Source organism: Hyperoodon ampullatus, assembly GCF_949752795.1.
Source record: "Hyperoodon ampullatus genome assembly, chromosome: 9".
In the NCBI taxonomy this organism is placed as follows: Eukaryota; Metazoa; Chordata; class Mammalia; order Artiodactyla; family Ziphiidae; genus Hyperoodon; species Hyperoodon ampullatus.
In genome coordinates, this window is record NC_136922.1 from 7696257 (window position 1) to 7718483 (window position 22227).

Below are 22227 nucleotides of genomic sequence, written 5' to 3' on the forward strand. Positions count from 1 at the left end.
CATGGCATGTGGGATCTTCCCGGACCGGGGTACGAACCCTTGTCCCCTGCATCGGCAGGCGGACTCTCAACCACTGCACCACCAGGGAAGCCCTCGTTTATGTTTTAATTTACATTTAGTATCTCAAAATTTCGAGGATGTATTAACAATGATAGTTGGCTAGACATGTCCAGAAATATTTTCAGCCTAATTTATAACCCCTGTTTTATAAAATGGAAACAAGTAATATATAAAATCACATTTCTGAAGCCATATATATATTTTGTTATATACTTACTTATTTTACACTCTTCAATCTGCATGCACAGTATGAAATCATAAAAGCAGTAAACATCACCGCACCAACACTGATTAAGATCATTTCTACCAGGCCAAGGAGTTTTATTTTTCCAGTCACTTGATTTCTGAACATTTCTGCCTTCTCATCACCAATGGTGCCAGTCTGTAATCAAGTTAACAATTAGCATTATTTCAGTTGATTAGTGGAGCAAATTACTCAAAACTCTCCACTTATGTATCACTCTTTTTTCAAAACACCACATAGATGTTAGTCATCTTTATAAGAAAAGACAATGGAATTCCCTTTTCATGTCAAAGAAGGCAGTAAATGCCAAGGTAGAATATTTACAGAGAGAAATATAATCTTCTTCCTTTGAAACATGTTATATAGCCCTCTCCAATACACTGACTTCATTGATCTATACAAAGGTCTTACTGAAATATTTTCCAGTTTTCCAAAGGATGTTTCCTAGTGACAGAGGTAAATTGGCAGGGCCAACAGTTTCTTTCCTCTGAAGGCTTCTGTAGTGCATTTCCTCATTTTGTGGCTAATCAATTCTGTGATTTGTACTAAAAATACCTTGTTAGGCACTCAGATAGACTGCAGACACCTACTCTTACCTGGTCTTTATAAGTTTGGTTTGCTTTTATTAGCACTACAGTATTCACATTGAGTTACTTGGAGTTACATGTATGTATGACTCTTTCCTAACACAAGCACTATGACAAGAAAAAGTCTTTACTAGTTGTATTATGAAAATAATCTAAAATTATAGGAAGTACTTCATCCTTCTGAAATAAAAACACTGAAAACTAACATAAACCTGATATTTCTGTGTGGCTTGGTTCTCTCAGAATAAGTAATTATATAATTAATAATATATAAACTTGCCTATATAGGTAATGGAAACACATACAACTTCAAATTCTATACATATGTATTCACTTTTCAAACATTAAAAGCTTTTTCTATATACAAGGAAGTTTACAGTTTTTGATGACTAATAGAGAAGAATACTAACCTCATTAAGCCAAAGAACAGGCACCATATAATTCTGCTTCAGACCTTTTAATGCTCTATAATAAACATTGAAAATAATTATAACAATTTATACTAATATAATACCCATATATAACAGAAATGTTAGTCATTACTAGGGTAAATAAATGTTCAGAAATTAGTTGCACTTAAACTTGCTAAGTTACTTGATTTTTGTTCCTTGTAATGAATCATTTAAATATTACTATGGCTGTTTATCAGACATCTTTCACTCTTATAAATCTTTCTAATACATATTTCTAATTAGATTGACTTTTTCTAAGCATGTATTTTCCCTTTTGACAATTTATACCCAGGAAACTAAAATTGAATTTTAGAAACAATTGTCCTGGAAATATTTGGACAGCTAGCAAAATGAGAAACGCCATCATACACTAATTCCAGAATATGTGTAAATACAATTTCAATACACACTAGATATAATTCTAAATTACAGATGAAAGTTATAAACAGTAATTATTTCATGATATTAAGCCAAAGAAAAGTTGAAATTTTATATTATTTCCATTTAATTTCATAATAACTTTCTGACAAGAAAATACTAAAAATCATAATGAACTTGTTCAAGAGACTCACCCAATTCTTTTTCCTGGCTTAACCAGTATATTGATCTGCAGGCGTTTTGCAAATTGTAAAGTGAATCCAGTTATCTAAAAAGAGAACAAACTAAAATAATTACCAACTTCCTTTAAATAATTCATTTATAATATCTAAAACTTATTTTTACTGTTATATAGAACCTAAGGTAAAACTGTAGTACTTGAAACTTGTGAAATTTATTAAATAATTAATTAGACATATTAAATATTATGTACATAACTCTTCATAATTACATTTTATGTATATATGTATGTGTGTATACAGACCTATACACACGTGTATATATGCACACACACAATTTCTTTGCCCAACCTACTGTCAAGGTTTTAGTTAGATTTGTGATATTTATCTGAACTGGTTTTGGGGAATCAACAACAACAGCAGTGAAACTTAGAACTCATATAGTCAATTTAAATCCCAAATTATATATGGTCAAATATATATTCAGTCAGAACCCATGTGTCATCAGTATAATTATAATATTTCTATCATTAGTTAAAATTAAACGTGACTACTAAAATTCTGGCATGTCATTTAACTTTTGAAAAGGAGAATATTAAAATAAATTAAAAGTTGAAACTGTTACACTATAGGAAATTTAATAGATTTTTCCTGATGCTAAGTGTAATAGATCTTGCCTCAAATGTGCATATACCCATAAAATCTCTTTTAATCCCTCATAATCTACAGTGTCCCTTCATATAAGCAATATTTACAGATAAGTATAAAATGACAGTAAAATTATAATTTATACCAAATTGTTTTAAGCCAATTAGAATCATACCCATCATTACTACCCCTGACCTACAAACAATTAAAAAGGATTATAAAGTTCCATATGTTGAAAAAACTAAAATAGAATTACCTCGACATTTCATAAGCAACAACAGGAAGAAACCAATGTGATTTTCCTCGAAATAAAAGTAGGTAATTATATACACATTACTCTCTATAAAATAGATTACCAACAAGGACCTACTATGTAGCACAGGGAACTATACTCAGTATTTTATAATAACCTATAAGGGAAAAAAAATCTGAAAAAACCCCATATATATATATAAATATAAATATAACGAAATCACTTTGCTGTACACCTGATATTAACACAATATTGTAAGTCAACTATACTTCGATAAAAATTTTTAAGTAATTTGTCAAGATTGTGATGCCATAAATATCATCAATAAATGTGATTGACAGAAAGGCAAGAACTTAATTTTTCTTTCATTTAAAAAAATGCTAAACCAATCAGATCAATAATGTATTTGCTTACAGGTTCAACATCTAAGTAAGTGGTATGTTCCTCTTCATTTGGACTTAAGCCTTCAACAGGTTCTGCAATTTCAGGACTTGCATGTAGAAAATGAGGAAGTGAAATGTACACAGGTTTTCCTGAAAACAAGTTTTAAGAGACAATTGGGATAAATCATTTTCCTCATTACGCATAGCACTCAAAAGATTTCCTTGAAAATAAAGATTTTTAAGTTAAAAGAAATGCAAAGTTGGCTTTGAATGGTAAATGGGCAATGAGGGTGAGGGAAGATTATTACATCTAATCACTTTTGAGCAAAAATAAAATATAAGCTTCTTCATAATCCTACTAACCATTCAGTTGATGTCTGTCATTTATCCCTTAGGTGTTTATTTTCAATATGTAAAGCCTAGCTGCTGAACACAAACTTACAACCACATACCTTCATGTTTTAGGGAGTAATATGTCTGTGGACTGAGAATTTAAGAGGCTTTTCTTTCTTTATTCTCACCCACTCCAATATGAAAAAGGTGAGCAAAATAAGATAGACTCCAAATTTCGTGTTTGAGTCAATTCTTCTTTCAGAGACATCCTGAAATATATTTATTTTTATTTACCATTTTCTAGGGTAGAAAAAGTTAGGAAAACATCAGATGGGTAAGTTGGGATGCTCAGAGTATTCTGAGAATTATTTTCATTTTACCCTATATCTAAAAGGAGCACAGGGATTCTTCACAGCAAAGAAAACCATTAAAAAATGAAAAGCCTACCTATGGAATGGGAAAAATATTTGCAAAACACATATCCCATAAGTGATTAAAATCTAAAATATGCAAGGAATTCACACAACTCAAGAAAGTAAATAACCCAATTAAAAAGTGAGCCAAGGACCTAAAGAGACATTTTCCAAGGTAGCACTGGGAAATATCAGTAGGGTTTTATCTAATAATAACTAAGTTTTGCAACACTGAAACAACTGGGAGCTTGAAAGCGGTACAAAAATCAGAACAAAAATATCCTACCATCGCCTTTACTTTCTGCCCTTTTTATTTTCTCACTTTAAATTTCTGGTGGAAAGGAAACCTAGGTGAAATTTACATTTTAAAGAAAACTGCATATTATGCCATGGATTGTGACATCAAGACCTTTTACTCACCGTCTTTGCATTTGCCAATATCTAGCACACCATATAAAGTACAATTTTTGGAGATAATTTTTTCTGTGCAGAAACAGTGGTTGTCTGGATTTTCAAGTGGAGATGCAAAAACCAAGGATGGAAGGATAAATCTGTACACAGGGATTCCTTTCAGATTAATTTCGGCTCCAAACACAGCATAGAATGATCTAAACACAGATAAGAAAGTGCTTCATTCTGGAAAACTGAACTTCATTATGGAGATTCTGTTTTTCTTATTTTTAAATTTATATTATTGCTTTAAATTAGAAAACTGGATATAATCTTGTTAGAATTCTTGCTTAAGTCTTAGGAAAATGTTCTTGTGGTATTTTAAGACACACCAGAACTCAATACCTGAGTATGAGCTCTTCTTACCTTTGTTTTCAAAAGCTTCTGAGAATAATTTTTGCTTGTGAACTACCATGGAGTATTTATACTGAGGACATTTCTCAGAGTTAGTTTCCTTTATAGAGTAAATATATGACTTCCTCAAGTCCTCTCTTTGTGCCCAGTTTAAATGAAAGACAATAAAATTTCAATCTTCCACCACTTAATCCTGGAGAGAAGGGCTCCTCACTTCCTAGGGTGTGTGCATGTGGGTTTTGATACATGTCTCCTAGGCTCCATCATTTACTAAGTGTCCACCATAACCTCAGCAATGTACTGGAACTCAGTACATAATATTTCTAATGCCCAGATAATTCTGTATGAAGAAATGCTGCTCTCTTCAATTTTATAGATAAGGAAAATACTCAGAGATATTAAATACTTGCCCACACCACACAGTGTCTAGAAACAGAGCTAGGATGCAAGCATACCAGTGTGGGTGCCAGTGCTTGTGTGATAGCTACTGGGCCCCATCAATTTGAAAAGATGTTGTAGTGTCAGTAGAGCACATGAACATAGTTCTGTGATTGTGGTATCACCATCTTGGACATTTTTCTTAATTGAAGTATTGTCGATTTACAGTGTTCTGTTAGTTTCTGGTGTACAGCAAAATGATTCCAATATATGCATATATATTCTTTTTCAGATACTTTTTCATTATAGCTTATTACAAGATATTGAATATAATCCCCTGTGCTATAAACTAGGACCTTGTTTATATAGTAGTGTGTGTATGTGTTAACCCCAATCTCCTAGTTTATCTCTCTCCCACTTTCCCCATCAGTAACTGTAGGTTGGTTTTCTGTGTCTATGAATCTGTTTTGTAAACAAGTTTGTTCATACAATTTTTTTAGATTCCACCTATAAGTGTTATCATACAATATTTGTCTTTCTCTGTCTGACTTACTTCACTTACTATGATAATCAGTAGGTTCATCCGTGTTGCTGTAAATGTCATTATTTCATACTTTTTATGGCTGAAAAATATTCCATTGTGTATATATACCAGATCTTCTTTATCCATTCATCTATTGATGGACATTTAGATTGCTTCCATATCTTGGCTATTGTAAATAGTGCTGCTATGAACATTGGGGTGCATATATCTTTTTTAATTAGAGTTTTTGTCTTTTCCAGATATATGTCCAGGAATGAGATTGCTAGTAACCGTAGTTTTATATTTTAAGGAACCTCCATTCTCTTTTCCATAATTACTGCACCAATTTACATTCTCACCAACAGTGTAGGAGGGTTCCCTTTTCTCCACACCCTCTCCAGCATTTATTATTTTTAGACGTTTTGATGATGGTCATTCTGGCGGGTGTGAGGTGATACCTCACTGCAGTTTTGATTTGCATTTCTCTAATAATTCGCAGTGATGAGCATCTTTTCAAGTGCCTGTTTGTCATCTGTATGTCTTCTCTGGAGAAATGTCTATTTAGGTCTTCTGCCCATTTTTTGATTGGGTTGTTTGTTTGTTTGTTTTGACACTGAACTGTATGAGCTGTGTGTATATCTTGGAAATTAAGACCTTTTGGGCCACATTGTTTGTGAATAATTTCTCCCAGTCTTTATGTTCTCTTTAGAGTTTGTTTATGGTTTCCTTTGCTGTGCAGAAGCTTATAAGTTTGGTTAGGTCCCATCTGTTTATTTTTATTTTTATTTCTATTGCCCTAGGAAATGACCTTAGAAACCACTGCTACGATTTATGTCAGAGAATGTTTTGTCTAGGTCTTCTTCTAGAAGTTTTATGGTGTTGTGTCTTATATTTAAGTCTTTTAGCCATTTGTGTTTATTTTTGTGTATGTTGTGTGGGTGTGTTCTAACTTCGTTGATTTACATGCAGCTGTCCAGCTTTCTCAATACCACTTGCTGAAGAGACTCTTTTCTCCGTTGTATATTCTTGTCTCCTTTGTTGAAGATGAATTGTCCGTAGATATGTGGGCTTCTTTCGGGACTCTCTGTGCTGTTCCATTGATCCAGATATCTGTTTTTCTGCCAATACCACACTGTTTTGATTACTGTAGCTTTCTGAAGTCTGGAAGGGTTATGCCTCCAGCTTTGTTCTTTTTCCTCACAATTGCTTTGGCAATTCTGGGTCTTTTGTGTTTCCATATAAATTTTAAGATTATTTGTTCTATTTCTGTGAAAAATGTGATGGGTAATTTGTTAGGGATCACATTAAGTCTGTAGACTGCTTTGGGTAGTGTGGCCATTTTTACAATACAATAAGTCCTCTACATACAGACCTTCAAGTTGTGAACTTTCAAAGATGCAAACATGCGTTCATTTGTCCAATCACATAAGTTAGTTCATCTATCTGGCATACATTGTCACGTGTGTGCATCCTCCACAAGTGGTTGTGCTTTTGTGTACTTTACTGTACACTACTGTATAGAGTACAGTAGTACAGTATCTTTATTTCAAGCCCAGGATGTCCAAAAGTAAGAGTAAAAGTGGCGGTGGTGTAGCTGGTACTACTGTACTGTACTGTAAGATTGAAAATGTTTTCTTTATTTTTTGTGTTTGTTTGTTTTTTATGTATTATTTATGTGAAAAGTATTATAAACCTATTACAGTACAGTCCTGTATAGCCGATTGTGTTAGTTGGGTACCTTGGCTAACTTTGTTGGACTTACAAACAAATTGGACTTATGAACATACTCTTGGGATGGAGCTCGTTCATATGTAGGGGACTTACTGTATTAATTCTTCCAAGTCAAGTGCATGAGATATAGCCATTTATTTGAATCATCTTCGGTTTCCTTTATCAATGTTTTATAGCTCTCAGTGTAGGTCTTTCACCTCTTAGGTCAGGTTTATTCCTAAGCATTTTTTGGATGCGATTTTGAAAGAAATTGGTTTTTTACTTTCTTGTTCTCATATTTCATTGTAAGTGTAAAGAAATGCAACAGATTTCTGTATGTTATTCTTGTATCCTGCTACCTTGCTTTTGTGTGGAGTCTTTAGGGTTTTTCTATATAGATTATCATGTGATCTATGTATAATGAGAGTTTTAACTCTTCCCATCCAATTTGGATATCTTTGATTCTTTTTCTTGTCTGATTGCTGTGATGGGGACTTCCAATACTATGTTGAATAGAAGTGGTGATAGTGGGCATTCTTGTCTTGTTCCAGAATTTAACAGGAAGGCTTTCAGCTTCTCATTTTTGAGTATTATGTTGGCTGTGGGTTTCTAATAAATAGCTTTTATTATGCTGAGATATGTTCCCTGTATATCCACTTTGGTGAGAATTTTTATCACGAATTGATGTTGAATTTTATCAGATGATATTTCTGTATATATTGAGATAATCATATCTATTGTGATAATCATTTTGTCTTTTCTTTGCTGATGTGGTGTATCTCATTGATTGTTTGTATATGTTGAACTATCCTTGTGACCCCAGAATGATTCCAATTGATCATAGTGTATGATTCTTCTTATATATTGTTGGATTCAGTTTGCTAATATATTGTTGAGGATTTTTTCATCTATATTCATCAAAGATATTGGCCTGTAATTTCTTTTTTGACAATGTCTTTGTCTGGTTTTTTTATCAGGGTGGAGGTGGCTTTATAGAATAACTTTGTGAGTGTTCCCTTCTCTTCAATGTTTGGAAGAGTTTGAGAAGGATCGGTATAAGTTTTTCTTTGTATGTTTAGCAGAATTCCCTAGTGAAGCCATTCAGTCCTAGACTTTTGTTTGCAGGGAGGTTTTTTGTTTGTTTGTTTGTTTGTTTTATTATCAATTCTATTTCACTTCTAGTGATCAATCTGTTCAAATTATCTATTTCTTCTTGATTCAGCTTTGGTGGGCTGTATATTTCTAGAAACTTGTCCATTTCTTCTCAGTTGTCCAATTTGTTGGCATTTAATTGTTCACAGTGTTCTCTTATGATTTTTTGTATTTCTGTGGTCTCAGTTGTTATTTCTTCTTGTACCTTTCTTATTTTGTTGATTTGAGTCCTCTCTTTTTTCTTCTTGGTGAGCTTGGGCAGAATTTTGTCACTTTTGTTTATCCATTCAAAACATCAGCTCTTGATTTTTTTTTCTATTATTTTTTTAATATCTATTGTATTTATTTCCTCTCTGATCTTTATTATTTCCTTCCTTCTGTGCATTTTAGGCTTTGTTTCTTCTTCTTTTTCTAATTCTTTTAGGTGGTAAGTTAGTTTATTTGAGATTTCTCTTGTTTTCTGAGGAAGACCTATATTGCTATAAACTTCCCTCTTATGACTGCATTTGCTATGTCCCATAGATTTTGTATGGTTGTATTTTCATAGTTGTTTGTCTCAAGGTATTTTTAATTTCCTTTTTGATTTCATTGTTGACCCATTGTTTTTTTAGTAGCATGTTGTTTAGTCTCCATGTAATCATTATTTTCTCATTTCTCTTTCTGTGGTTGATTTCTAGTTTCATACCATTGTGGTCAGAAAAGATGCCTGAAATAATTTCTAACCTCTTAAATTTGTTGAGGCTTATTTTTTGTCCTAGTGTGTGGTCTACCCTAGAGAATATTCCATGTGCACTTGAAAAGAATGTGTAGTCTGGTTATTTTGGGTGTAATGTTCTGAAAATATCAATTAAGTCTAACTGTTCTAATGTGTCATTTAGGATCTCTGTTGCCTTATTTATATTCTGTCATCTGTCCATTGACGTTTGTGAGGACTCTGTGAGCACACTGAGAATGAGGTTGCTCAGGTGGAGCCACGCCTCACTCTTTTACTAGTTTAGTAAAAGAAAAGAAATGTTCTTGCTTATAAATGAAGAAGGAGAAAATAATTTTCATTATGCAAAGTATCCTTCTACAACCTTCAATTTTTTAAAGACCTAATAAACATATTATGAATTCCATATTGTATTTATTCTTAATACATCAAGAAAAACTTGCCTAAATGTATTTTATTTTTCTCAAATAATATGATTATCAAGTATGATCTTCTATGCCTGTGTTTTTTCACTTGGAGAAAGAATTCTGATATATAGAAATATATCAGTTTCTTTGTCTTACCTGCAAGCATCAGAGGAAAAGAACTGCAATATCCGGGTCTTCTCAATGAAAGGTGGAAATGAGGCTGCATCTGTTTAAAAATCAAGCAAGTGGCAAGGGATTAGGTGAAATATGTGTCCTAGAAAAATCTAGAAATCTCAATTCCAGCATAGTTAAGAGAAATAGAATACAAACTGTATATATAACATTAAAATTCTCCAATAGCCACATTTTAAAAATAAAATAAGTATCAGGTATATTCTGTCTAACCCACCATACCAAAAATATCATTTCAACATGTAATCAATATAAAAACTAACAAATCTCAAGATCCAGTGTGTACTTACAGCCTATTTCAATTTTTACTAGCCACATTTCAAGTGCTTAATTGTGACACATGGCTAGTAGCTACCATATTCAACAAGTCTATATACTATACACATTCACTGGTATCCGTTCATATTAAATTTTCCTACTCCTTAAAAATAAATGAAAGTTTAAAAAAACAATGGCAAAACCACATGTTGTTAAAACTGTGATTGTGTTTGTTTTTGAAATCCCCACCCTATCTGTAGAGTAGCACTTTCCTTACTATGAGGTTCATTTAGAACTCCTGTTTGGTAAATGTTCTTCTTACTTTTAATAGTGATTTATTCATCTGCCCTAATGGCTGATTAATATTTTTTAAATCATTTATTGAAGTTCTCTCACTAAATAGAATTTCCTGAAAATAGTTGGAAAAATATACACATCAAACTAAAAAGGGCATTTGTTGAATTTATTGAATCTCTACTATGGTTATGATCCATGCACACACTGGATATAAGAAGAAATAGTTAGATAATTCCTCCATTTGCTCCACAAATCAATATTACCAAAATGAGCCACCACTGAATGTGTTTGTTCAAAACAGTAAGACCCATCCTTTAATTATGAATACCACACTCTTTTTCTGGTAACTGCACTAACCTTGTGATCTTATTACATTTCATTTATACTCTTGTGATAAGTGAAATACAACAGATGATCACAGTGAATCAACATTGAGAGAATGAGATATTAAAGATTAGCTTAAACTCCCCAAATAGGTCCCTGAATGGGCATTGCCTACAACTGCCTTCCCAACACCTTAGCCATAAAAGAAAAGAATACATTGAAAAGCTTTAAAAAATCATTTGAAATATCATCGAAGATTATGTCTTAATGACACCAGCAATTACCATGGGTCATGATCATAAGATAGCTGATATTAGCAGGGCTCTTTTTTAAATGCATTCAAATGTCAATCAGTGTTTTCCTTTTCTGTCTCTTTAAGTTTGTTGAAGAAGATAGAGGAAGTACTTCTAAATCATGGTTAAAAGTCCTTGGAACATTTTCCATTTCATTAGTCTCTTTTCCCTAGCGCTATAACCAAAAATCTCTCTCACAGGGATGCCATCAGAGTCCTCTGGCCTGTTCAGTCTACCTCTGCTCCTAGTTTGTTTTACATATATTTTCTTCTACATATATTTTCTTCTTAGATACTTTTAACTTCATGCCTGATACTCATGTAGTTATGTTATTGTCATTAATAAATCCTCTACCTCGTTTTTTAAAAATTCTTTGCTTCTCAGTTTTGGACAAAAGTGTTTAATTTTTTTTTCTTAAACCCATATAAAGACTCCTTTACTATTTAGGAGAAGCACAATATATTTCTCTCTGTATCTAAGGATACAGTATGAAGTTTATGGTTATGAAATTACTAGAGTTAGTGGTATTGGGACACTTGACAATTTATTGGCAGAAATGAACTACTTAGAAAGGAATTTCTTCACCCAATTCCATGATTCAAAGCACTACAAAGCAAACTCAACAGTGGTTTTGCTGTTTTTTCTACAAGAGAGTATTAAAAAGTTAAATCAACATGCAAAACTCAGTAATACCTTTGGAAAAGTAAACATTCCCCATGTTTGCTTTTTATTCCCTACCTTTTACATTACTTTGTATTTAACACTTTTCATTTTCATTATATTACTTTCCTATGAAGTATTGCTTAACTAGCTTTGTAAGCATTATGCTGTGTTTCTGCTTTTTAGCAGCTGAGAGCTCACCTCCTGGTATTCAATTCCCATTGTTTTTTACAATCTTAATTCTTAAACTAATAGGCCTATACATATACTTTGCTTTACTTCAAGAAGAATAATAAGCTGGCTCTAACCACGCTTAAATCTAAGTACATAGTACTTTCTTCCTAACTCTAATTCAGAATATTCATTTTTGCATACATTTTTCATGGTTAGTACACATGTAACCTTGTTTTTGTTGCTGTTGTTGTTCTTTTCTCTCTCTTTCTGACCATCTTCTTCAAAATAGATGGCTCTGCTTACAAGTTCACTGATTCTAACTCAGCCTGAAATCTTTGGAGGTATGTCTTACCTTTTGTAATTATCCTGATATTTTAATTCCTTTAATGTTAAATTATTATCTTTATAGTATTTACAAAAGTTGTGAACAGTAACCACTACTCTAAGGTTTTCTAAACCTTTACATCTGTAGTCAGGAAGGAGTTCATTAAGTTTGTACAAAACAAACGTTCCCCAGAAATGCAGTAAAGGCTCATCCTCGATGGTTAATCTTGAGAAATTCCATCACATTAGACAGACATTTACTAAACCTACATAAGAACAGAGACTCTGAATTATGTTGCAGGGATACAAAGATAGGCAAACGTATACGCTCAACCCCCAGAACATTGTAGGTATGGAGGTGGATTTGTGGGAGAAAGGAGTTGGTTTCATTGTGATTATTACCACAAAACATATGCCCTTGGGCTTCCCTGGTGGCACAGTGGTTGAGAGTCTGCCTGCCGATGCAGGGGACATGAGTTCGTGCCCCAGTCTGGGAAGATCCCACATGCCACGGAGCGGCAGGGCCCGTGAGCCATGGCCGATGAGCCTGCGCGTCCAGAGACTTGTGCTCCGCAGCGGGAGAGGCCACAACAGTGAGAGGCCCGCATACCACAAAAAAACAAACAAACAAAAAAACATATGCCCTTACCTGTACCATTAATCATGTCACAATAACTTGGCCAATAGGAGAGATGCCTTAGGAATAAAAAAAAAAAAAGATAATGATATTCTTATTTCAAGGGCACCTTTCTCACATCACTTTGTCTATTATGATTCAGTACTTCTGCTAAAATAATAATAAATATTGATTAGACCAGATGTGACAAGCTAAGTTTAAGAAATCTTCTAAATCATTTGATCCATGTTTTGTTTGAAGTTTCCATTTTGTTGAGTTAAATGAATTGCCTGAAACAATTAAGTGATCATATTATAAAATAAAAACTGCCAAATGTTGTTAGTTAGAAACAACATGGAACAGAAACAGTTCTTCAGAAAATAAAATTGAGAAACATTTATCAGACACTTAGAACTTTTAGGGGAAATTTTTTTTTTTTCCAGTGGGATTATTTCATAGTATGTTGCATTCAAACTGAATAGGAGGAAGATAGTAAATGGATAACTGATGTAAACTCAGTATGAGGGAGAAGAGGGGAGTGTGGAGGAGGAAAGAAAGAGAAGCAGATGTTGGATCAATCGAGATTGGAAACACAGATAATTTATCCCTCTCTTTTAACTCTTGCAATAACCGGCATTTAAGTAGGACAGAGTTTATTAATTTATGCTCTGGCATCTACAAAAGATATATATATATATATATATATATATATATATATATATATATATATATATATATATATATATATCTGGAAGCAATAAAAACAACAGTAGTGATAGTTTCTCTGCACACTCAGCCACTTTTTGGTGATGGAAAATGGGTTTTTCATACTCCTAACATACCATCCAATAAGATGTCAAGGCAAGCTATTGTTTCTTTTTTAAACAGAATAAGCAATTAATCATGCTCAGTCTTGCCATGATCAGTTAAATTAACCTTGTCATAATCTTAAACTCTCCTCAAAACCTCTCTGTAATATTGAAATAGAGGAAATGCTCATTTTCCTCAGTACAGAGATGTGATTCCCCTGAAGTGAGCATTTAGAAGTGTTTTTTTTCCTCCATTAGACTTTTCCATAAAAAATATGTGACTGTGGACTCTGTGGAAGAAAAAGAACTACACGACTGAGCGTTTAACTGTTTTAAGCAATTTTTAGATAGGAACTCAGTGTGAGGCAAGGGTTACTTAATCAAAATATTTCATCTCTTGATTTTGATTACTTTATTCTTTGTCAGGAAAACACTGATCTAAAACTCATTTTAACTTTAAGGAGGAAAGACTTTCTCCCTTGATATTTATTGGGGTTCTTCCTATTTTAGACATATGAATTTCATATACTCTGTATAAACAGGCAGGAGCTAGGGAAAAATAGGAAATCATGGCTATGTGAACATATCTCATTTTACTACTATTTCACAGGAGGCATGCTCTTTATCTTCAAGTTTAATATGTCAATTTTAGAATTTGAAATACTAATTCCATTTTTGCATTGATAAAGGTTTAAAAAAGCTGAGTTATCAATATAGAAAATTATATCAAGAAAATTTTGAAAGGGAAGGTCATGAAAGCATTGGCATGGATACATTGAGCTTCCACCTTATGGCACATTTAGTCACGTTACTGGAATGAGCAAATTTATATTCCATGCTCAGTTAAAAAAAAAAAAACCCAGTAATATATATTTTTCAACCTGCTAGACACTGAGTTGATATGTTGATTTTCTTCCTTTTCATTTGTGGTTATGTAATTGTACGGGTGCTTGATAGTGCCTGTTATGCAGCAGAGATGGAAGTAGTCCCTTTAGATTTCTTTATGTAAGAGACCCTGTGCATAAAGGTCAACCCTCAAGTGGGGCTGATACTCAGCACCTATGTACTAGTGTGACCAGTCATCACAACTAAAGGGTTAACACCTGGCAGAACAGGAGTTTCTAGGGCTGAGATACAGGCAGGTCTGTTCCATAAGTTGGTGCCTGTGCATTACCAGTTGTTAAATAAGTTTCTTGCCTGCCTTAGAGTATCCTAGTGACACACATACACATACACACACACTTTGCCTGGATACTTACTTTTTGCCTTTATATGTGTCAATTATGGCAACTTTGTTTATGTCATCTTTTCCATTGAAAACTTTATAAACTCCGTCTGCAGTATTGTGGTACTGAAAAGATGCACACAAGAAAAAATTACTTCTAGAACAAGCCATATTTTCCAAGTTATAAAATATGTAATTACCTCACTTTAGCATTTCTCAAACACTGGTTGTTTATAATTATTTTATGTGATTTGAAATATATATGCAATAAAGTTTTAAAATTATTGGTCTTTAATATTTTAAAAAGACAGAATATAAAAGGTGCCTAGAAATAAGTGCTAGATGCTGAGCAAAGGAAGAAAACAAATATAAGAAGCTGATGTGATCCAACTCTATCACTCTTTGCCGTAATTAAGCCAGAAAGGCCATTTTGGTCACTACTCCTATTATATTGAGGTGAGGGGATAGTGAACAAAACCTATGAGAACTGTGGCAGATTTCTAGAAGTTTTCTCAACGTTTTTATTTCTAATAAGTGGTTACTAAAGATTAGGTACACAGAATTAAAAACAGAATTAGCCAAGGAAAGAATTCAGAGTATTTAGTTAAATACTAGTAACTGAATTTTTTATCCCTTAATGCTTTCTTAATTGATATATAACCTTGCAATCCTAAAAAACCATCTACAGTAAAATAACAACAGTGAACTGGAGAATATAACTAATGTCACATACAGTGCCAAGTGAAATCATGGTCAAAATTTCAATTCACTAGTCAGATTATCCTATTTATAACTTGAAGCATTAAGGTATAACTAAGTACATCACCAAGTTCACATTTTTCTTAATCTCCAAACTGCCATTTCATAACTTTTGTAGATTATAGAAATTCTTTTCAACTAATTCTATGAAAATATGACATTGCTGATGTATCAGTCTCATTGTGTGCAATTTTGGCTAAGTCTTAAATATTCAATACAACAAATTTCTAGGATGTCTAGAGAAGGAAGAATGACATGATGAATATATTTAACATAAATAAATAAAAATGTGGCATTAAACTTGATTTTTTAGATAGGAAATCAAAACCAAAAACAGTGCTCAAAGCCTTACCAGCTTACAATCTAATTTTAGACAGTTGTATATTTATCAAAGAGTGGAAACTTGATTAAATGTTCAGTTTCTTAATTTTAAATTAAATTGATAAAAATTTTATTGGTTAAATTCAGATAAGTAAATTTTCCCAACCAGGAAAGCTAAACCCATGTGAGATGCAGACTTAAAAATCTTAGAATATGTATTCCCAGATCAGAAATAGGGTTAACACACTAAATGATAAAATTATGAATTAACAATGCCATTATATTTATCCAACTAAAGTTTAACAATATTGACATTCATATTTGGTACTCACAGGGTAAAACACACCAACTGTAGTAGGAACTGGGTATGGAATCAAGTTCAAGAATGGATCCTTATAGCCCCATAATAGTTCTTTCAAAGTTCTTTTTTGAAACATAGAAGAGTTTGATTTTTTGATAAAGATATTGACTATTGTTTGAACAAATGCGCTTGGATAGAGATGGGGCACAGCCTATAAAAAAAAAAAATCACTGTTTAAGACACCAATAGCCGTAACAGATTTTTAAGAAGAAATGGATAAATAGCACAATTAAGTTTAATAAAACAACTTTCAACTGTCTCTTTAAAATTACTGCCAAATCTTTCCAGGACTAAAAGTGTAATGTTTCTTCATCTCTGAATGATTACTTTTCTCTGTCTCAGTGTGAGCCACAGGAAGAAGATTTCAAAGTTAAATCCTACTTTTTTAAAATGATACACTTTAAGTGGTCTTCTCAATTCAGTTGATTATTCTACGTCTTGTCATCTTTCCAAATGACCGTAATTCAAAATAATGCCAAATGAACACATTTTCATAAAAATGACAAAACAAATAATATCTAATGATAGTTCTAATCATGAGATTAATTACAGAGGATTCTAGAGTATTTCAAAACCAGTAAGTTTGCTGTTTGTCTACTCACTGCTACAGCCAGATTGAGAACAGTGAAAGTGTCATTCTCGGTTCCAACTGATAGTGAGGGTTCAAAGATGGCACCATTGGGCTGCAGGAAAGAGACTGTGTGGGTCTCGGAGTCCCACATTATATTTTCCTTGGCTAGATAACGAACTCTGAAAAAATAAAGGAAATAAAATTCAAAATAATTGTTGCAAGTGAACATTAAGTCTCATATGCCGTTCATTCATACAACAAATAATTTTTGAGTGCATGGACTATGTCAGAAATCAGGCTAAACAAGTAGGTTAAAATGATATATAAGCAAATGCTGAGTTTCTAGCAAATCAGAGAAGGCGGGGAGGGGTGGGTGGGGAGATGTCTTAGAGGTGCAGAGCGGGGGAGAAGGAGTACGTGTTATTATAGGAGTTTACACAGAGTCTGTGGGAAAACACACAACAGGTACAAACCCAGGCTTGGGATGGTTATGGGGGGATAATGGACAAGATACAATTCCTCATAAGTGGTCTGAATGACAAGGAGAAGTTTAGTTAGGTAAAATAGGGTAGAAAATAGCATGTAGAAGATTAAGGAGTAAGAACATGGTGTAATTTTAGATATGCAAACATTTTTTTAACATCTGTATCGGAGTATAATTGCTTTACAATGGTGTCTTAGTTTCTGCTTTATAAGTCAGAAAGAAAAACAAATACCGTATGCTAACACATATATCTGCAAACATTTTACTATGATTGGTTTACAGAGTAAGAGTAAGGAGAGTGGTGGAAATAAAGCCACTAGAATAAACAAGATCTCAAACACAAAAGGGTTGTGTCCTGTACTCAGATATTTAGCTTTTTATCCTGAGGGTCCGGAGGAAGACAGCAGAGAGGTTTAAGGAAGGGAACAGTAAAAGCACGTTTTCTTATATTAGAAAGACTGTTCAAAGTGCACAGCCTTTCCAGCACTGTTTTTTTTCATAATTTCCAGTATTTTAATGAGAAGGATAACTAATGGAATATAATTTCCACTTAAGAGATCATTCCCCTCCATCTCTGCCTTATACATTGTATATTTATTAGCTCTAAGCTCCTGGCTCTAAAATCTCTAGGCAAAGTACCAACTACTTCTTAGGAATGTGGTGAAGGGTTACATTATGGGAAAAAAAATCTTTTGCAAATACAAGATATTTACTGAGATGAAATAGGGTAGACATTGCATTATCATATATTTGAAGGCCTATTATTTGAGGCTACAGTAGTTATCTATTATCTAACTAAGATAAAGACTGAAAAAAACATGGGACTGAAATGTATAAAACATAACAAACCAAAAAAGCCACACATTTCAATCAGGTACAATACCTGTAGGGTAGGTATTATGAGTGTTTTTTTATTCCCAATCACAGTGCCTGGTACTTGGTAAGTTCTCAACAAAAAATTTTGAATGAATAAATTAATTAATACCTCACTCACATTAATATCTCAAAAGAGAATTCAAAAAAGATAGAAATATATTTTAGTTTTAATATAATTTCTTCAAAGCTTTATTGTTTACTTTTCTCTGAGTACTGTAGACATACAATAATATAAAAATCTGAAACAGCAGCCAAGACAGTCTATTAATAGTCAATTACTATTTTCTCTTAGATAATTGTATTTTAAACTTATATTACATATTATTAACATTTAAAATTAAAATGCTCTAATTTTCAGGAACATTTATGTGTATATAATAATTGAGATAACAGCAAAATAATTGTGACCCAATTCTAGTTTACTTAGTTGTACTTACAATACTATACCAGTAGATGGCAATCACTAAGAGAAAAAAATCCTTCAAACTGAGGCCTGTGTTTAGAATGTACTTTTAAAAAGAGAACATAATCACTGAATTTTTGGTTTAAAAATTAGAGTATAAGGAATTTCCTGGCAGTCCAGTGGTTAGGACCCCACGCTTCCATTGTCGGGGGCATGGGTTCTATCCGTGGTTGCAGAACTAAGATCCTGCATGCCGTGCAGGGTGCAGCCAAAAGAAAAAAAAAAGAATATATACAGGCTTTAGAAAGGTTTTTTTTTTTGTTAATTTTTATTGGGGCAAAGTTGATTTACAATGTTGTGTTAGTTGCAGGTGTACAGCAAAGTGAATTAGTTATACATATACATATATCCAATCTTTTTTATTTCTTTTTCCGTTATAGGCCATTACAGAGTATTGGGTAGAGTTCCCTGTGCTATTAGTTATCTATCTATCTGTCCTTATTAGTTATCTGTTTTATATATAGTAGCATGTATATGTCAATCCCAATTACCCAATTTATCCCTTCCCCCCCACCCCTTACCCCCTGGTAACCATAAGTCTGTTTTCTCCGTCTGTGACTCTATTTCTGTTTTGTAGATAAGTTCATTTTTACCCTTTTTACAGATTCCACATATAAGTGATATCATATGATATTTGTCTTTCTGTGTCTGACTTCACTCAGTATGACAATCTCTAGGTCCATCCATGTTTCTGCAAGTGGCATTATTTCATTATTTTTTATGGGTGAGTAATATTCAATTGTATATCTGTACCATATCTTCTTTATCCATTCCTCTGTTGATGGACATTTAGGTTGCTTCTATGTCCAAGCTATTGTAAATAGTGCTGCAGTGAACACTGGGGTGCACGTATCTTTTTGAATTATGTTTTTCTCCAGATATATGCCCAGGAGTGGGATTGCTGGATCATATGGTAGCTCTATTTTTAGTTTTTAAAGGACCCTCCATACTGTTCTCCATAGTGGCTGTACCAATTTACATTCCCACCAACAGTGTAGGAGGGTTCCCTTTTTTCCACACCCTCTCTAACATTTATTGTTTGTAGATTTTTTGATGGTGGCCAATCTGACAGGTGTGAGGCAATACCTCATTGTAGTTTTGATTTCCATTTCTCTAATTATTAGTGATGTTGAGTGTCTTTTCATGTACGTTTTAGCCATTTGTATGTCTTCTTTGGAGAAATGTCTACTTATATCTTCTGCCCATTTTTGGATTGAGTTGTTGGTTTTTTTTTTTAACTGAGCTGCATGAGCTGTTTGTATATTTTGGAGATTAATCCCTGTTGGTTGCTTCATTTGCAAATATTTTTTTATCATTCTGAAGGTTGTCTTTTCATTTTGTTTATGGTTTCCTTTGTTGTGCAAAAAGTTTTTAAGTTTAATTAGGTCCCATTTGTTTATTTTTGTTTTCACTATTCTAGGAGGTGGATCAAAAAAGATATTGCTGCAATTTATGTCAAAGAGTGTTCTGCCTATGTTTTCCTCTAAGAGCTTTATAGTTTCTGGCCTTATATTTAGGTCTTTAATTCATTTTGAGTTTATTTTTTTGTATGGTGTTAGAGAGTGTTCTAATTTCATTTGCTTACATGTAGCTGTCCAGTTTTCCCAACACCACTTATTGAAGAGACTGTCTTTTCTTCATTGTATATCCTTGTCTCCTTTGTCATAGATTAGGTGACCATAGGTGAGTGGGTTTATCTCTGGACTTTCTATCCTGTTCCATTGATCTATATTTCTATTTTGGTGCCAGTACCATACAGTTTTGATTACTGTAACTTTGTAGTATAGTATGAAGTCAGGGAGGCTGATTCCTCCAGCTCCATTTTTCTTTCTCAAGATTGCTTTGGCTATTCAAGGTCTTTAGTGTTTCCATACAAATTGTAAAATTTGTATTAGTAAGGTCAAAGGGAGGAATCTGCCTCAGATTTTGCTTTCTATGTACTCCTGCCAAAGCAAAGTAATTTAAAAAAAAAAGACTTATGTTGGATCTGAGAATATTCAGAAGGAGTTACTGGGTCTTCATAGAGATGGTGTAGGTTGGAATAATAATAATTAAGATCTCTATCCAGTTAATTTCATGCTTTGACCCATGTCACACCTTGTCAAATTTCATCAAGCTTACGTTAGCAGCCATTCTGTTTAAGGAGGGACATCCTCCTCCACTTCCAATTTCCACTGAGTTCAGGGTGTAATTGATGGGGAGGCAGGTTCACCTCAACACATGGAAGACTCTGAAATTATTAACTTTTTCTGAAAGGTGACCAGTTGTTTTCCCATCATTTAAGGTAGCCAAGCAGACACTAAGGACTCTGTTTTGTTGACATCATGAGAAAAGATGACTCACAGTTGATCATAAATCCCTTTAACATTGTTATATAAATAGGAGTTTATTGTTTACCTACTTTAGCTGCAAATCTAACTTCTCTTCTCCAATCCTCCCCATATTGCTTTTCCAAGTAAATCAATTATATCTAACCCACCCCCTTTCATCCCTTAGAGAGATAGGGAATAAAGAATAAAATTTATATTAACTGTCACCTATCAGAGCAGGACTAGCACAGGATTCAATATTATGTTTATGTTTTCTGATACTCCAATTAATATCTTTAAAAGTAAAAACATAACCCCTTCCAAACAAATAAAAAATTAAACAAAAAACTTGATCAGTTCTCAAATTCTCACAAATATTCTCTTTTCTCACACATACTGAGTTCTCTCAGAGTATGATATTTATTTATTGACTGATTAATTTAACATTTACTCTATTGTGTTGTATAAAGTACCTATGTAATGCAAGCATATACTGTCCTAAAATATCCATATTTCAAAATAACATGTGGTGTAGCCACAGTCTCTGCAGAAGCACTGTGAGTAACCTGTGCCTTTACACTTTACAATCCATTTATGGCTACTGTGAAAAGTGTGATAACAGATGAAGAAAAAAAATAAAGCTAAGTATGAAGGCACTTTTCCAAACATACACAGCTTACAATAGAACGCCAATGGAATAAGTCAAATGAGCACATTTGATGTAGTATCTCTAAAATGTAAACTCTTCAATAAAAAGCCAAAGGCACATAAAAATATATTTTAACTTTAAAATAACTTGCAGTAATACTTTGCTTGTGTCTTACCAACATGTTGCTGACAGTCAAAATTTCAGGATATAGATATAATATATAGGGATATATAAGAGCTACAAGCAAATCTCTGAAACCCATCAAGTGGTTCAAATATGAAAACAGAAAAAAATTTTAACAATGGAGAATTTGCTATGGTGAAATCTAACAATATAATATAGAAAGGAGTCTAGAAAAAAGCCTTAGGTGTTAAACAAATTTTGACTCCCTCTTGCTCAGAAAATGCCAAAGTACTGTAAAGGTCCTTAATGTGACTGGCACAGCCCTTCATAGCTAGATAATGCCAATCCTGGCCAAGCCAGATTTCTGACCTGTCTGGAAGCAAAAAAATGTGAGCTGTACATCAGCAATGCCCTCCAAAAATGGGTTCTGACTCTCTTCCTCTCTTTGTCAGGATAGTTTTGTTTTGTTTTGTTTTTAACTGTTTTTGCAAACAGGGCATAACAGGTAAAAAATATTTTGTTG

General features: G+C 33.2%; 1 protein-coding gene across 4 annotated transcripts in view; it reads right to left on the reverse strand.

Annotated features, from left to right (window-relative positions):
• Positions 1-277: 277 nt before the first annotated feature.
• Positions 278-22227, reverse strand: part of LOC307057665 (platelet glycoprotein 4-like) — a gene marked incomplete at both ends in the record, with an annotated part of 34366 nt that continues 12416 nt past the window's right edge. For 2 of the 4 annotated variants that reach the window (XM_079710881.1, XM_079710878.1), the window contains 10 exons: positions 278-442; positions 1302-1356; positions 1916-1989; positions 3216-3334; positions 4351-4538; positions 9773-9842; positions 12788-12834; positions 14823-14914; positions 16201-16380; positions 16832-16979. In XM_079710881.1, coding sequence (XP_079567007.1) covers positions 278-442; positions 1302-1356; positions 1916-1989; positions 3216-3334; positions 4351-4538; positions 9773-9842; positions 12788-12834; positions 14823-14914; positions 16201-16380; positions 16832-16979 — 1138 coding nt within the window. The remainder of the gene's footprint in view (positions 443-1301; positions 1357-1915; positions 1990-3215; positions 3335-4350; positions 4539-9772; positions 9843-12787; positions 12835-14822; positions 14915-16200; positions 16381-16831; positions 16980-22227) is intronic. The other 2 variants (XM_079710880.1, XM_079710879.1) reach the window with 2 other exon arrangements.